A 15692-nucleotide genomic window follows, 5' to 3' on the forward strand; every position below is an offset into this window, starting at 1 on the left:
AGTCCCTTGCATGCAAATAAGGCTTTTGGCAATTTGGGGAAGTTTAATTGGAAGGTGGAAGCGTGTAAAGATAAGGCTGGATGGAAACGGCATCAGAGAGAGCCCCGCAGCTCTGGCACCCCGGGGCGGGGGGGGACCCGGGGCAGGACCCCCCAGCCCTGTAGCGCTCCTTCGCTCCCTGGGGTCGCCGGTCCCGTGGTGGCGACCCCCGCACACCCTCCCTGCAGCGGGGGGGGGCCTCCCGCACCCCTTTTCCCACCTCCCCAAGCATTGGAGTGTCAGCCCCCGAAGGGACCTCGTAAATAAATCCATCGGTTTAAAGTTTCTATAATTTTCACCTAATGAATTTTTTTCGTTAATGCTTCCCCCGCCCCCAGGGGCATTGTGTCAGGCCGGGCCCAGCCAGCCCTGGATGGCTTTTTCATAGCTCTTGGCTGTGCGCAGCCCCTTCTCGGGATTAGTGGTCGGACTCCTCATTTCCCATAGCCATAAAAGGTCTTGAACTCAATTAATAGCTAATAATTACACGGCCGGCACCGCTGCAGCCATCGGCAGCGGGGGATGCGCGAGCAAAGCGGGCACGGAAACAGCGGGGGGGGGCCGGCGGGGCGCTGCTCGGGGGGCGCATCCCCCCGGGACTCCCCTGCCCAGGGCTGCGCTGGCAGCCCCCGGGGGGCTCCGTCGGGGCTGGGAGAAAATGGGGAGGGGGCGCCCGGTGCCAGAGCCGGGAGCACCCCGAGGTTGGCAAGACAGCGAGGGAAACGGGGACCGCTTTCGGTTCGCTCCCCCCCCAAAGTTGAATTAGAGGAATCTCCCCCCCCCGGGCGTCGCCAGCCCCCGAGGCCGGGCCGGGGTCTTGTCCCTCTGCCTTCCGAGCTGCCGCCGCTCTCCGGGATGCTGCGGCTCGCTTTAACCTTTAGCGGGGGGGCAGTCCTGTGAATTTCCAGCAGCAAGCCGAGACAGCCCGGTTCAGTGTCTTCGGAAAAGCGTGTTTGGGTTGAAAAACGGTAAATCGAAAAACCCTCGGCCGGCCGCTGCCGCCCCGTGCCACCGCAGCCGCCCCCCGAGGGAGAGGAGAACTCCCCCGGGCCCCCCGTCCCCGCAGACTGCAGGCTTGGGCTCTTTCCATCACAAAACTGTTTACTGAATTGCGGCGACCATCATTTCCATTTTGCTTTCATTTGGCAGGCGTTCTCCGGGCAAAAATATTTTGATCCAACGTCTAAAAAAATTGCTATAACTCCTTAATTTCTCTTTATTCCAAGAGACCGTCATGATTAAAACTGCTGTGTTTACATCCTCCAAAAAGTATTTCTGTTCATAGGCTGACGTTTTAAAGACAACAGTGCGCGATCTTTTACGATGGTAATTATAATACTGTTCAAGTTAGATATTCAAATGTAAATGTTGCTTTTCTTTTTACGACTTCTTATTTTAGGGCATGCATTTTTACCTTTCCCCGGACCCGCAGCGCGGAGCCTTGCACAGTGGAGTGTAACGAATTCGAAGGAATTCTTATAGCTGGACATGTTTTTTGAAAAATCTGAAATGGCAATTTACACGGTGTATTTTCATGGCCAGAGGAGCCAGTGTTTTCCTCTGGAAATAAGAGAAAGTCTGATAAATGTATTTCGATGCGAGGGCTGATTTCAGCGCAGCTTAAGTATCGGGAAAGTGAGCTTCGGGAGAGTAACATGCACGCGGGGCTTTTGCATTTTTATATTAATCTTCCACCCCCAGCCCCCAATTTATTCGCTAGGAGAATCACTAAGGTGGTTAAAACGTTCGCACAAAACGCGGGCGTTTCTGCCTTTCCCAGCCACCTTCCTCCTGGACCTTCCCCAAGGTGTTGGGGATCATAAACTAAAAAACCACCCCGAGCTGTGGGCACGGCGGCGGCTCCTTCGGGGCTGCCGGCGGCGAGGGGCCGCCAGCCTCCGGCCTCTGCCCGGGGCAGGGCGAGGGATGCTCGGGGCCGCTGACCCCGCGGGCAGGCGAGCGGTGGCCCGGGCGTGCAGGGCTGTCCTTAACTGCCCCCTTGCGCCTGCTGCACGCAGGGAGCCGGGGCTGGAAGCCGCGGCCGAAAGGTGTTGAAATTCCTTGGCACCGGCGGGGATGAAAGGCAAGCTGCCCTTTGATTGCGTGGATTTGAGGCAGCCCCTAATTACAATGCGGTTGTTGTGTGCGCTTCCTCCGCTTATTAATGGCAGATTAGGAAGGGAAAATCTCTAGGGAAGCGTGTGACATTCTTAGCGCCTAATCTGGCCGGGGCTCGCTGACCCTAAGGGAGAGCGGCCCCGTCGTATGCCACGGGGCTCTTGCGCAGTTTCCAATATTAATTCTCGCTGTAATCTCCTCGCGACGCTGCGCAGAAACAATAAGCAATTTATGCGAAAATCTCTGGGACGGGAAAAGGGGTTGCTCTGCGTGTGCGGCAGCTCCCGGCCGAGCCGGACTGTCTCAACCATTTTAATCTTCTTTAGCGCTTAAACCCGCCGGGGCACGGCGGCTGCACAGCGCCTTTCTCCCCGCCGCCGGAGCAGCCGCAGCCCCGTTGCTCGCCCCCCGCCCGGGGCCCGGAGGAGCGTTTCGGGAGCATTACAGCTGCTCGGGAACAACATCGATCGGGGAGGCTTGCACGCAAAGCTTCACCTGGAGCGTGTTTTCCAAGCTGGCTTCATAAAATACCTGGGAACGCGGGGCTTTGTAGTGAAAATGCCGGGCAAGCCACCCGTAAATTACAGCCACTCCAGCGCCCCCCTTTAAAGGCTCGCAGTGAATCCCCGTTGAAACGCATGTGGCACGCCACGGAGTTTGTGTGTTGAAATGTATATTAGCTGGGCGAGGAAGCAGAGATGAAGGTGCAAACAGGAGCGAGGGCGGATTATATAAACTCTTAACAGGCGCCGCTCGCTGCCGCCGCCTCGCCCGTGCCCCCCGCCGGGGCTGCGCCGTGCCCGGCCGCGGGGGCTCCCCGGCCCCGTCCCCCCGCTGCTCGGGGCCGCGGAGGGCGAAACAATTGTGGCCGAGCGGCCACCGCCGTGGGGGAGCCTTTTTTCCCTTCCAGCCGGCTCCTGGGGGGGCTGGGGGCTCCTTGGCCACCGCTTCCCTGCAAGCCGGGCAGGGGCCCCCGGCTCCCTGGCGGCCACCTGGGCTGACCCGGGGGAGCCGAGGAGCTCCCGGCCCCTCTCCCTCCCTCCTCGCTAATGAATTCCCCATTCCCCGCGGCAGCGATAGGCGCTCAAACAGGTGCAAACTGTATAAAAAAAAAAAAAAAGGGTAGCAACCGCGGGATGCTCGCCTGGCCGGGCAGCAGGATGCGCCGCCGGGAGCCGAGGGTGTCTGGGGGGAAAGGCTGCGGGTTTTCTCCTGCCCCCCCACTGCCCTCCCCGCTCCGGGGCTCGGCTGGGCGCGGGGCTCCGAGCCCGGGGGCAGCTCCGTGCCCCCGCTGGCCCGGCCGCCCCGGGGAGCGCTCGTCCCGGCGGCCGCGGCTCGGGCGCCCGCTGGCTCCGGGAGCCTCCCCTGCTCGCTGCCCTGGCTGAGAACCGTGCCGGTTCTGGCGAGTTTTTGGCTTAAAACGAGGTTTGCGGAGCGGGACCCTGCTCCGGCCCGGGGGAGCTGCAGCTCCCTGCCCGTGGTGCCCGGTACCGGGTGGGACGCGCTGCTCGCCTCGGGGCTGCCCCCGCACACCCCGGCACCGGGGCTTGGCCATTCGTTCCCCTTTGGGATTTTCTTTCTTTCTTTTTTTTTTTTTTTTTTTTCCTTTTTTAAAATTAATTTTACCGAACTGCCTCCCGGCCCGACACAAGCGGTGCAGCCTCCGCGGGAGCCCCGCTCCTGCCGCCGAGCGATTCTCGCCGGCCCGTGAGAAACGCGGCCGGGGCGAGCGAGAAATGGCAAATAGAAAGAAAGCTGAGCGCCGAGGGCAGCCCCAGCTCGGCCGGGCTGCCGCCGGCTCGGCCGGCCACTTTTCGATCCCTTCTCGTTGGCTTCGTTTGCAGAAGCCCCAACTAACCGGGGAGGGAACTCCCCCTCGGCGCACACACACCGCGCACCCCCCCGGACCCATTTTGCGTCTCTTCAAATATCTGCGAGCGGCCCCGCTAAAGGCGAGCTGGTTTCTCGCACCGGCTCTGGGCCGGGAGGGTCCGGGTGCAGGGACTGCCGCAGCTTTTGGCCCCAAAACCAAACCGGGGGGCTGGGGGCTCCCCCCGTGCCCGCCTCTCCCCGCGCAGAGCTCCGGGCCCTTCGGCCCCCGCCGTGCTGGGAAGCGCAAACCCGCACCTGAGCGCGGCCCGGCCGGGGGCTGCCAGCGGCCCCGGGTGTCCTTTCCTCTCCTGTCCTTCCCTTTTTCTCTCCTGTCCTTCCCTTCCTTCTCCTTCCCTCTCCTCCTCGCCGGCTTCGCGGCTTTTGCTCGGGTCCGGGGCGCTACCGGCGGTTCCAGCGACAAAACCGCGGGGCTAATGAGAAGGGAAAAACCGGGACGAGGTTTTTAAACTGAAATGCGCCTGTCCCATTAGCAGCTCGTTGGAGGGATACGGGAGGCAGGCAGCGTCCAAGGTCGTTGGGAGAAATATTTCAATGCGCTGGAAACATTAGGGCTCCTGTTTCACCCGAGGAGCTCAGGAGAGCTTGTTTTTCCAACCTCGGGGTCCCCGGCACGCCGTGAAACGGCTACCTGTGCGCAGCGCGTTCCCGAGGAAGGAATTCGCAGGCACCATTTCAACATTTTAGGCGACACGTGGCTGCGAGTTCCCTTCAAACGTATTTATTTTATTTGGACTCCTGCTCCACCACCCTTCCCTTTAACGCCGGCTCCTAGGTAGCATCTGAAAGGGCCCTACTCCCATTTGCAATTAAAGACTTTATTGAGGAGGGGAAAACCGGTAATTAGCGAGAATATTCCCCCCTCCCCAGTTCCACCTGCAGGGCAAAAGTGCAGCTGGCAGAATGGCTTCCAGCAGAGACCTGACGCACCCACAGAAGTTCGGCTTTGTTTTTGCAATGCCCTTCGGTGAGAGGGCTCCTGATTTTTCTGGGTCCCAGTATGGGTTAGCACCTCGAGCGCAGATCCGAGCGCTCGCCCTAACCCGATTATTTTATTGAATGTTTATGAAGGCGCGCGCTTTCTCTCGCTCCCTCTCTCCATATTAATCTCATTAAATCCTACCTTTCAACCTTCTTCCGTGACCATCTGACCTGGCCACTTGAATTAAAATAGTGCTTTCTCCGCAGTCAAAGACAGCACATCAATCATCGGGCTATTTACACTTCGCTCCTTTCTTCAAAGAGGGGCTGCCTGGTCTCTCTCTACCTTCGCTTCCGGGGATGACGGGCAGGTCCTGCGGGTCTCGCCGGCATCGCTTGATTTTATTATTATTTAATATATATATTTTTTCCTCACCCCCCTTTTCTCGGCTGTCTGCGCGGCTCTCGGCTTCCCCCAGCGAGGCGGCCGCCTATCCCTCGGGAGCGCTGCCCGGCCGCGCTGCCTCGCACCTGAAACGCACAAGAAATGGGGGCTGCGCGGGGTGCGGGGCCGGGGCCGGGACCCTCCGCGCCCCTCTCCGCGCCTCGGCCCCGGGGGACGCGGGCACGGGCGGCGGCGGCCGCCCGGCGGGTGCTGAGCCCCGTCCGTGGGTGCTGAGCCCGCTCCGCGCAGGGCGAGGGGCCCGTGGGTCCCGCGGGGTCCGAGGTTGGGGTCCGAGGGGTCGCGAGCAGAGAAGCGGGGGCGGCAGCGGCGGGGGCTTCGCCGGTGCGGAGCTGAAGGAGCGCGGTACAAAAGCGAGCAACGCCGGCAGCACACAAAGCGCCAATGGGTATCGCAAAGTTACGCGACCCCCTCGAGCCCGAGGGGGCGAGGCGGAGAAGGAGGGTAAAAAAAAGGAAGAAAATAAAGAAAGTGATCGAAAAGTTACAGCAGATAAATATATTTTTTTTTCAGGTTAAAAATAAAAGCGCGTCTAAAACATGTACGGTTACAGGATGACATCCGTTAACAAACTCTCTACAGCATTGCTATTTAGTAATAGTAGCAGTAATAAGAAGAATAATAATGATAATCACCTCTTTATAGGATGGCACCTTGGTCCTTAAATATTGTCCAGTGTGTAGGGTCAGTGTGCGGAGGGCTAGGAGCCGCCAGGGCTGATTTTTCTTAAAGGGGCAGATCAGGGGAAGGCTGCGATGGTGCTGGGAGAGAGGAGGGGGGAGAGATAAGTGGTCTGAAGAAGAGGATAGGACAAAAAAAAAAAAAAAAACTGATGATGATGAATACGTTGGAAAGTTTTTTTGGCCCTGGTGAGGGTGTCAGATTGAATGCTCTGTGCGCATGTGCGAAGGTGTCCAAACTGACAATGCTTGGGAGATGAAGATAGTGTGTAGCTGCTTCTGGGCTCAAGGAGGAGGAGAGGAATCCACAAGCCGACACGATGAGATCCAAGGCGAGGGCGAGAAAACTGCCCAAAAGTAGGTCCTTTCTCTCCCTTCTTCCGCGTCCCACCTCCGCGGCGGCTCGGCCGGGACGGCTCGGAGCCGGCCCGGGGGCTGCGAGGGGCTGGAGCCCCCCTCCCGGTCCCCGCGGCGGCGGCGGGAGCCGCGCTGCCCGGCCCCGGCTGCGCGCAGAGCGGGCGCCCCGCTCCGCACCGCCCCGCGCAGCCCCGCGCACCCCGCGCAGCCCCGGGCGCGCCGGAGCCGGGGCCGCGGCGGGCGAACGGCGGAGCCGCGCGGGGCCGGCGGCCGGGGGAGAAAAGCGAAAGTTAGCTCGAAGTTGACGAAAGGGGATAGCAACTTCTTTTTTTTTTTTTTTTTTTTTTTTTTTTTTTTTTTATTGAGTCGTTCCAACGAGTCTTGTGAAATAATATTCCTGGCTTTTGAAATAGTGGGCGCTAGAGGTCTGCGTTTGGCATCTGCCTGCGCGATCCGGAGAGACTGAACGCTGGAGAGAGAGTGAGAGAGAGAGAGAGAGAGGGGGAGAGACAGGCAGAGACAAACGGAAAATAAAAAAAAAAAAATGAAGAAGAAGAAGAAACCCTTCTAGGCTCGGGAACAATTATCAAGGAGAGGGAAGGAAGAGAATTTGTAGCAAAAATGGATCCGCTCTCAGTGAGGGGCTTTGGATTCGCAGGTCCAGAGGGAAGATCCTGAAGGCAGCTCGGGTGTCCCAGCTGGGGGTTAAGAAGGTCTGGGGGAGGGGAGTGTGGGGGAGTGTCTTTAATTTTTAATTTTTTAAAATTTACTTGGGGGTGGAATTGCAGCTCGTAAGTCTTGCGCAGCTTTTTCCTCCGTCTTCCGCTGGACCCCTCTTTCTTTCTTTCTTTCGAATTGTTTTTAGACTGGATTTTCGGCTGAGGACAGCGGGGTTTTCGTAGGGGACAGCGGGGCTTTGGTGCCCCCGCAGAGCCCCGCAGCCGCCCGGGGGGCTCCTACCGAGCAGCTCCCGGGCTCGGTGCCGCAGCGGTGCCCGGGCAGCCCGTCCGCACCCCTCGGCTGCTCCTCTCCTTTAGTTTCTGTTTCTCTCCGGCTCCGTGCGAAATCTCTGCAGGCTGCGGGACTTCCAGCGCGGTCCTCGCCCGCTGGGAGCTCCGCGTTTAGTGCTTTGAGGACGCTTTGGAAAATAGCGGCGCCCGGCTCGTTTAAACCCGCGTGCGTTTTCACGGGGAGCCTTGCGGGAGGATTTGTCGCGCTCAGCCCCGGACGAAGCAGTGGTGCGGAGCTCCGCGGCCGCCCCCCGGCCGTGCCCCCCCCCGCCCGGCCCGGCGGGGAGCGCTCAGGTGCGGCGGGGCCGGGGGAGCCGGGCGCGGAGCGGGGCCCCCCCCGCGGGTCCCCACGCGTGGGCTCGGGGGGGGGCGGCTCGGTGGCAGCTCCCCCCGCAGCTCCCCATCGCTCCGGGAGGGCATCGCGCTGGGAAAAAGCGTGCCCGAGGTTGCGGTGCGGCTCCCCAGCCGAGATGCTGCAGGGTTTGGGGGTTTTCCTCCCCCTCTCCTCTCCGTATTTCTGTTCAAATCGCGTCGGGGCAGGAGTTTTCTTTCGGGTGCGGGCAGGCGGAGACGAGCCCCGAGGTGGCAGCTCCCCGCGTTTCTTTCTCAAACGACAAAACGCCCAGGCGAGCCCGAGGCCCAGCGATTTACCTTGCTGCGGCCCCGTTCTGCAATGCGCTCCGTGAAGGTTCCCCGGCTCCCCGAGCAGCCTCCGCACGCCCCGCGGGACAGCCGCGCACCCGCCTCGCCCCAACAGCCGCGGCTCCGAGCAGAAATCCTGCTCAGCACCGCCAGCACATCGCGGCCACGCTCCTTGGGAAGTTGTCTTTTCGGTTAATCCCGGGATTTTTTTTTTCTTTTTCAATAAACACACGCTTTAAAGGCCCCTTCTCAATAACTTTTATTTTTTTTAATTCAGTTATTTTTTTTAGGATAAGGAGAAGAGTAATTTTCAGAGCGCTCTCTTGGTTAAAATAGTGGAATATAGCGAATTACTTCTTTCCTTTTATTTTTCTTTTATAAATATATATTTGTTCTTTCTGCTTCCCCGCGGGGAAGCGCGTGTCGGGAGCGAGCCGCTGCTGATTTTTTGCTGGAGTGCGGCCGGGAGCGCGCCTCCTGCCCGGCCCGGGGCTCAACCGCGCACACCGCCGGGCTCCCCGGAGCTTCTGCGGCTCGAGGAGAGGATTTAAGGACCGGCAGGTTTTAAGGACCGGCAGGTTTTTTCCGTTCCCGGTATCTCCAGCGGTAGGGCGATGAGCGGGCTGCCTGGAGCCGGCCGCTTCCCTTCGCCGCAGCAAAAACCCCTCCGGTGGCGGCGGGAGCGCTGCTACCGCGGGCTGGAAGTGGCTGTTCGGAGGGCTGAGCTCTGATTAAAATCAGGTGTTTAATACAATACAAGGCCCAACGGTTTATGGGGTTTCAGCTGAGGATTTTTTAGGGATCACAGTTCAAAACAGTAGTCCGAAGCTAAGGTTTCAATATCCCAGGAGTATTTATTTGCAAAACAGATTAAACACGGACACGAGGGTGCGGATCTTGCCGTATTTACAGCGGCGAGGTAGTGGCAACTTCCCTGACCGCACGACGTCCCCAAGGCCCCTTCCCACCCCCCCCCCCCCATGTACCCGGGTGCCCGTGGGTGCCCACGCGTGTCCCGGGGCCGGGCGCTGTGCGGGGGGCGTGCAGTGCATCAAACCCCCGCGCTGCAGAATTTCGGTCCCCTGGGCGATATTTCGAGCAGATGTGGAGCTCCTCTGGGGATCCGGCGGGGTCACGCCGAAATTCCCGGAGGTTTTAGGGGAGCGGGACAGGGAGAAGCCGGGGGCCGGGCACTGTCCGAGCCCCTCTGCGGGGAGACGGCCCCAGGGGCCGCAGGTGAGCGCGGCCGGGCCCCGCTGCTCCCCCTCGGGGGCTCCTCTGTGGGACCCCGGGGGGAGCAGGTTCCTTCCGCGGGCCTCCTCTCCTAAAAAATAACCCCCCCGGCGGCCCAGGAGAAGCGGCTGCAGCAGCCGGCAGCCCTTGCTCGGAGGGAGAAGGCGGAGGATGAATCGGTGCGGGGCTGCGCTGCCAGCAAACCCCAAACGCCCCCCGCTTCGGGGGCTCCCGAAATACAAACGCCGCTGCCGGCCGGTCCCAAATAAACGTGGTCCTAAACAAACGGTGGTCCTGGAAAACGGGGGCCGGGCTGCCCGCAGCCGCCTTCGCTTTGCAGTGCGAGGAAAACGGCGAAGTTCAAGTTCGGGGCTGAGTTGCAGCCGGGGCTGTTCCCTCTGCCCACCGGAGGGGAGGCCGGGCCCCCCCGTCCCGGGGGGTGCTGCAGGGCAGGGGGAGCAGGGGAGAGAAGGGGGGATCGCGGGGGCTGGAGCCCGAGGACCACTTCTTAGGAAGCCAATATTTGTGCCGGGACAGACGCTTCCGATATCGCAGCACGCCGAGGCCGAAAATTTACGGAGGAATTTTTTATTATTATTATTTTTGTACGTGTCGTATTTTTAACTGTCTTCAAGGCTGCTCATCCCTCCGCCCTGTCCCTGCCCAGGGTCCCTACACGGGCTGGCGAGGGGCTCGCAGGTGCCTCCCCCGGCCCCGGCCCCCCCCGGGCCCGCCGCCGCGGCAGCCTCCGCAGCCTCGCCCTCCCCCGGCCTGCCCCGGATCTGTTCAATTAGGCAATTAGGGAGCCTGGGCAGGGGAAGGGGGGGGTGGGGTGTATGGGGGAGTTGATCCGCTAATTAAGGTGATGTGTAATTAGCGCTTCAACAAAAATTAGCAAGGATTTCAAATCGGGTTAGTCTTAAAAAAAAAAAAAATAATCTAAATTCTACAAATATAATTTATCAGATCGCCCCCCTCCCTGCCTCCCCGTGCACGTTTGATTTATTTGAGAAAGTGCGGAGGGAACAACTGCAAAGAGCTCCCTTCTCCCGTGTCCTGGGAAGAAACTTGGCAAAAGGGAGGGCTGAATTGGTTATTTGCCGAGGGAGACTTTGTTTGAACTTGCCCGTAGCCTGGCGGCTTTAGGGTGCCAAAGTGCTAAGGCTGAAGAAGACACAGACATCGGGGATTTAATTCTGGCCTGTAATAAAGTCGATGCTCGTGGGTGTCTGTGTGCGGTGCTTGTGATGTTTTATCCACGTGTGTTTGCATCACGGGACGCTCGTGTGCGCGTCTCTGAGGGGTCTGTGCGGTGCCTGGGGGGCCGCACGCTGTGCCCCTGGCCCTCAATTCCCGGCTGCTGAAAGGAGGCTGTGCAGATGCATTCGTCTGTTGGGCTGAAAATGCTTGTAGAAAGATCTGAGTTGCAGGCTGTACGTGTTGATGAACCTGTGAGCGATGTGCAGAAATGCGGTGACTCGCATTTTATAAACTTTGTCTAACAACAAGTAAAGCTGCCTGATTTGTAGACTTTGTTTGGAGACCGCAGTGAAACCGAGATCAGCAAATACGGGTCTGTGCTAAGCTGAGGGGACTCACAAAATAAACCGAGCGTGCTTCCAGAGGGTCCTATTGAAATGTCCGAGGAAGGCTGCAGCCAGAAGCAGCAGGGCATCGCCGTGCCCAGCAGCACCCAGCGCTGAGCCACATCCCCGTCCCACAGCAGGCAGGAGTCTGACCCCACCGCACGGGAGAGAGCCGAGCGTACCTGAAACACACACAATCTCCACTCGCTTCTGGGCAAAATGCAATGCGGGAGCTAGGATTTCACAACAGAGGAGCGGTGTAATTCATAGCTGCTGCTCGCTGTAATAATATCCCCGCTCCTCAGTCGGATGTAACCGCTCCGTGACCGGTGATAAAGCAGCGCCGCAGCCTGCCTGCCGCACACAGCTTACACCTGCCCGCACGGCTGCGGAGTGAAAGACCTGAAGTGACTGACAAGGGCATCTTCTGCTTAAGAGGGAAATATCCTTCTGTGGCGTGGCGGCACTCATTAATGTTTGTAAAGCACCCTGAGATTCTCAGAAGGAAAGGCCCTGTTGAGTGAAAAGTATTATTATTGTTATTACGGCTCCGGTTATTATGGCTTATATATTTTATGAAAGCTCTGTACCATTTAATACAGTGCTTCAAAGACAAAGGCCTGGAGAAGTTTGCAAACACAGATGAGGTAAGTCTCGGTGGCCGCCTTTCTGGTGGGGGAGCATTGAGAGCTGCCCGTCCAGCTGGGGACCAGGGGCAGGCTGCGGCCACTTGCCGAGGAGCCCTGGCTGCTCCTGCTGATAGCACCAGGCAGACAGCCCACGTTTTTCAGACTTGCTTTTGCCCTTCTAGCTGCACAATTTGCATTCCGTTATTATTGTTGTTGTTGTTATTTTTTTCCTGTCGCCGTAAACTTCTGGTGTGTGAAATTGGCTGAATGCAGATTTTAATTCCACTGCAGCCGAGGCCTTTTCTGTGGTGTACGGGGGCAGCATGTAGGAACGTGCGTGCTCTGCAGGCCAGGGAAGCTCAGGCTGTGTTTCCACGACGTGATGGCTGTTCCACTCTGACTGGACGTGTTTATTTTTTTCCAGCCGGATTATTTAAATGATAAACTCACACGATTCTGAACGCTAACTGAAAGGGTCAAAATCTCAGCTGAATAATGAATTTCTCATGCCTGCTTCTCAAACGATATTTTAAATCCTGTAGGGGTAAGTCGCCAGCGTATCGGTAAACGCGTACACATACAGTGTCCATCTGCAGTTAAGAATAAAGACATCTGAAGGCTATGTGCAAACACATTTGTTTCCACTCTCTGGGTAACAGCCTGTTGATATGTCAGTGCTCTGCAGCATTCCACACCAAAATTACTGCTGTGTTTTCGGGTCTTAAATATGCCCTCTTTTTCTGGAGGAATTGCAGGTCAGGGATGTCGTAGTGGAAAAGATCTATGACCTTATTATTTCTTTTATTTTCTTAATGGATTTTCATGCATCACCGGTACCTACTCACGGGCTGTTTATTTTTATTTTTATTGCAGTAGGTTGTGCGTTGTGTAGCGTCCAAATCTGTAACAGAGTGTCCCTGTCCCGAGGAGTTTTTTTTCCTTTTCTTCATTCAGTGAATGATGTGACCCTCTTTGCTAATAAAAATGAAATACGACTTTCATCCCTGGAATAAGTGTACTTCTTCGTGCTTCTGAACGCTCGCAGCCTGAATTAGCTGCTCGATTTTTTTTTTTTTTTTTGCTATCGGAAAGAAATTTCCCTGCGGTGAGGGTCACGACGTGAGCAGGTAGGGCTGGGACCCAGCTCCTTTTCCATGGAGCAAAATGCTTCTCGGCACGAAGGCACCCGTGGTGTGCCGCAGCAGCACATGGTGTGCAGAGAGAGTGTCCAGCACATCGCCCCGTGGATGTGCTTGACCCTACAGAAAGCCAGGAAGGTGTTTTTGTGCCGCGGCACCCGCTCTTGTTCTGCAAATGAGGCTGCTGGTTCTGTGGGGGAGACGTTTCCCAGCTGGAAATGGATGGAGGCGGCCAAATTACTTCCAGTAGGCCTCAGAATTACGCCTCTATCGTGGTAAATCTTGGTCTCTGTTGAGCTGGTGTGGAAAGGCTTCATCTTCCCTGAGCCACTCACTGCTTGGAGTGGCACGGGTACATCGGGGAGCCTGGGCCGCAGCTCTCCGGGAGGACTGCACAAGCATTCGGGGTGAAATGGTGGACCAAAATAAGCTGGGCGCTGATTTATTTCTGCCCTGATAGTTTTTACATCTTTCAGGTGTTTTGCTTTAGTCTTATTCTGATGTGGCAGTTGTGTTTTTTTTTTTTTTTTTTTTTTTTTTTTTTTTTTTTTTTTACTGGTCTGTTGTTTTTGGCTTATGGACTCCCTCGCCAAAGCCATGAGACACAATGCCCTGGCATCAGTTCTTGGGGCCAATTTAGCCGTCATTACTAGATAACACTGTCAGCCCGTTCGAGAAACATATTTGTTTAATAGTTAATGTTCTGTACAAAATATAGAGGGTGGGGAGAAGTCAAGCTGTAGTGAATGCTCTGCTTATTTTATATCCACTATAACTATTTTTGTCCATGAAAATTGGCTTAATTATATCAATGGAATGTTTCTTTTTCAATTCTGTATGCAATTAGTCCATCTTGCTGGCTGCAATTTATTTTAATAAAAAAATAAACCAGTGGCGTGTTCAGTTCCTCATCCCCTGGGGACAAATGCGATTGGTGTGTTTAATTTCATTAACTACAATGCGGCCTACTGGAAAAATGTATAAAATCAGCTTTATACAGCTTAAACACTGGCATTTGAAACAAATCATTACTGCATTAGCTGTCACACTGGTAATTCTAGAATCCAAGACAAAAATATTATAGCTGTTTTTATAACCCTCTGCAAATACACTGTTAAAATAATTTGTAATCATTTTTTAAACATGCCCTGATGTTTTTAGTTAAAATATCTTATCACCACCGTGCAAGGCTGGCTATTCATTATCACACGTGTGTTTTTCTGAGCGATTCGTGGGTTGCTCCCACCGTAGAAAACCCTCGCCTGTCCGTCTGAAGCTCCCGTCTGAAGGTGGGCTGTCGGTGCTCACTGAATCACACTCCCCATTTATTTATTTATTTTTTTTCATCTGAATTTGCTTGCACCAGTTTGCAAGCCTGGCTTTAGGTACAACCTGTGCATGGAACAGTTCTTCCTGGCAGCGTAGGTTAAGGCGTTGCAGAATTTGACATCATTTTGAATATATTTCCCTCTTCTACTAGCTTTTTTTTGATAAGCTACCCCGGAGCAAGCCCTTCCTGCAGCAGTTCTGAGTTTTTCCGTGGCCCTTTGAGCGGGGGGGGAGAGGAGAGGCTGCACCCCGCAGAGCGCCGTGCCCACCGGGACCTTTCATGGGGTGGGGGCAGAGCTCAGCACTCAGCTGGTTTGCAACCAGTTTTTGGCACTTTGTGAGGCAAGGTATTGTTCAGGTAGCGTGATTTACCCAGAAAACTGTTCTTTCCCGTTTTTTTTTTTTTTTTTTTTTTTTTTTGTATGTGTGCCTTTCATATGGAAGTGCATACAGTGTTGGTTTAGGATACGTGTGTAACCAGTGCATAACGCTGAGCAGAACACATGCTCTAATTCACATGCCTGTTTCTCCTGTGAAAACTGAGGTTAAGCTGACAAAATACAGGATTATTATTATTATTATTATTTTTTTTAATGAGAGGCCAGATCCTCAACTCATGGAAATCAGTATCGGCATCGATGATGCTAACTTTCACCAGCTGAGCACATGACCCCAGAGATTTTCTGTGTATGTGCAGAAAATATACAAATATTGGCATTCAGCTAGTTTAAGCACATTCACTTTTAGCATTTGCAGATCAATATTCAGATGGAGGGATGTTAAACTGTTTTTTTCTTAACTCATGGAATGATCAATTATATAACCTTAGCATATTTTACACAGATTGCTGTTTTCTGGAGTGGCATGGACTTCCTTTTCAAAGCAACGTACAGAAGAGGGGCTATATTGGATAGAAGCCATCTGTCCCCTGCACGCATTGTGCCTTTTTTTTTTTTTTTCCCCTTCCACCACTGCCATAAACAGTAGTTAATTTTCTTTTCCATATCTTTAACTTTATAGCAGTGGTGTTTTGGTACAAGCGATACCCAGATATGTTTTATTGGTATTGCGGGAGGAAAAAAAAATCAGCTTTATTTCCTTCTTGATATAAAATCGCTTTGGGAGGACTCGCACAGCTGGGCACAGCCTCCAAAGCCAGGCTGAGGAAGCGGCTGGGCTGTAGCAAGGTGCAGGCAGTGGCACCGACCCCCCTGCAGTGTGGTTTTGGGGCTGTTTCTGTGCTGGGGGTGAGGCTCCAGCCTCGCTGCACCCTGGCCTCTGGCGCGAGGCTGCGGCCAGCACGTGGGTTTGTTCCCTCAGCCCTGCGCTGCTGGGCTTCGAGCCTTTGGCTGTCAGAAAATATGGAAAGTTGGATGCAAGGCTGTGCTCAGAGCATGGAAAAGTTGTAGAGTGATGGGTGGGGGGTGGGGGACTTTGCTGCTATTAAGAAAATTAAAAAAAAAAAAAAAAAAAAAAAAGAAAAGAAAAAAGAAAAAAAAAAAAAAAACAAAACCAAAAACAAAAGTTTGAGTGTTAGCTGACCAGAGATGAGTCTAGGGTGCAGAAAAAGCCCGAGCTACTTTTTCTGGAGCTGATGAACTAGCTTTACTGCCTTAAGCAAATAATTTACCCTCAGCTACTTCATCTGTAAAATGG

General features: G+C 55.3%; 1 protein-coding gene and 1 long non-coding RNA gene across 12 annotated transcripts in view; one reads left to right on the forward strand and one right to left on the reverse strand.

Moving 5' to 3' along the window:
* Positions 1–15692, forward strand: part of PRDM16 (PR/SET domain 16) — a 363626-nt gene that overhangs the window by 74851 nt on the left and 273083 nt on the right. For 2 of the 11 annotated variants that reach the window (XM_072027015.1, XM_072027022.1), the window contains exon 1: positions 6336–6468. The exons of 7 other annotated variants lie outside the window; for them this stretch is intronic. In XM_072027015.1, coding sequence (XP_071883116.1) covers positions 6432–6468 — 37 coding nt within the window. In that variant the 5' untranslated portion in view covers positions 6336–6431. Of the gene's footprint in view, positions 1–6335; positions 6469–6887; positions 7182–15692 lie in introns of those variants that run through there. 2 more of the 11 variants (XM_072027025.1, XM_072027020.1) reach the window with 2 other exon arrangements.
* Positions 4845–6192, reverse strand: LOC113839725 (uncharacterized). The gene is made up of 2 exons (XR_003492319.3): positions 6067–6192; positions 4845–5499 (listed from the first exon to the last, which is right to left on the reverse strand). It is a non-coding gene; the product is annotated as an uncharacterized lncRNA (long non-coding RNA).

This window comes from Anas platyrhynchos, chromosome 22 (assembly GCF_047663525.1).
Source record: "Anas platyrhynchos isolate ZD024472 breed Pekin duck chromosome 22, IASCAAS_PekinDuck_T2T, whole genome shotgun sequence".
Taxonomy (NCBI): Eukaryota; Metazoa; Chordata; class Aves; order Anseriformes; family Anatidae; genus Anas; species Anas platyrhynchos.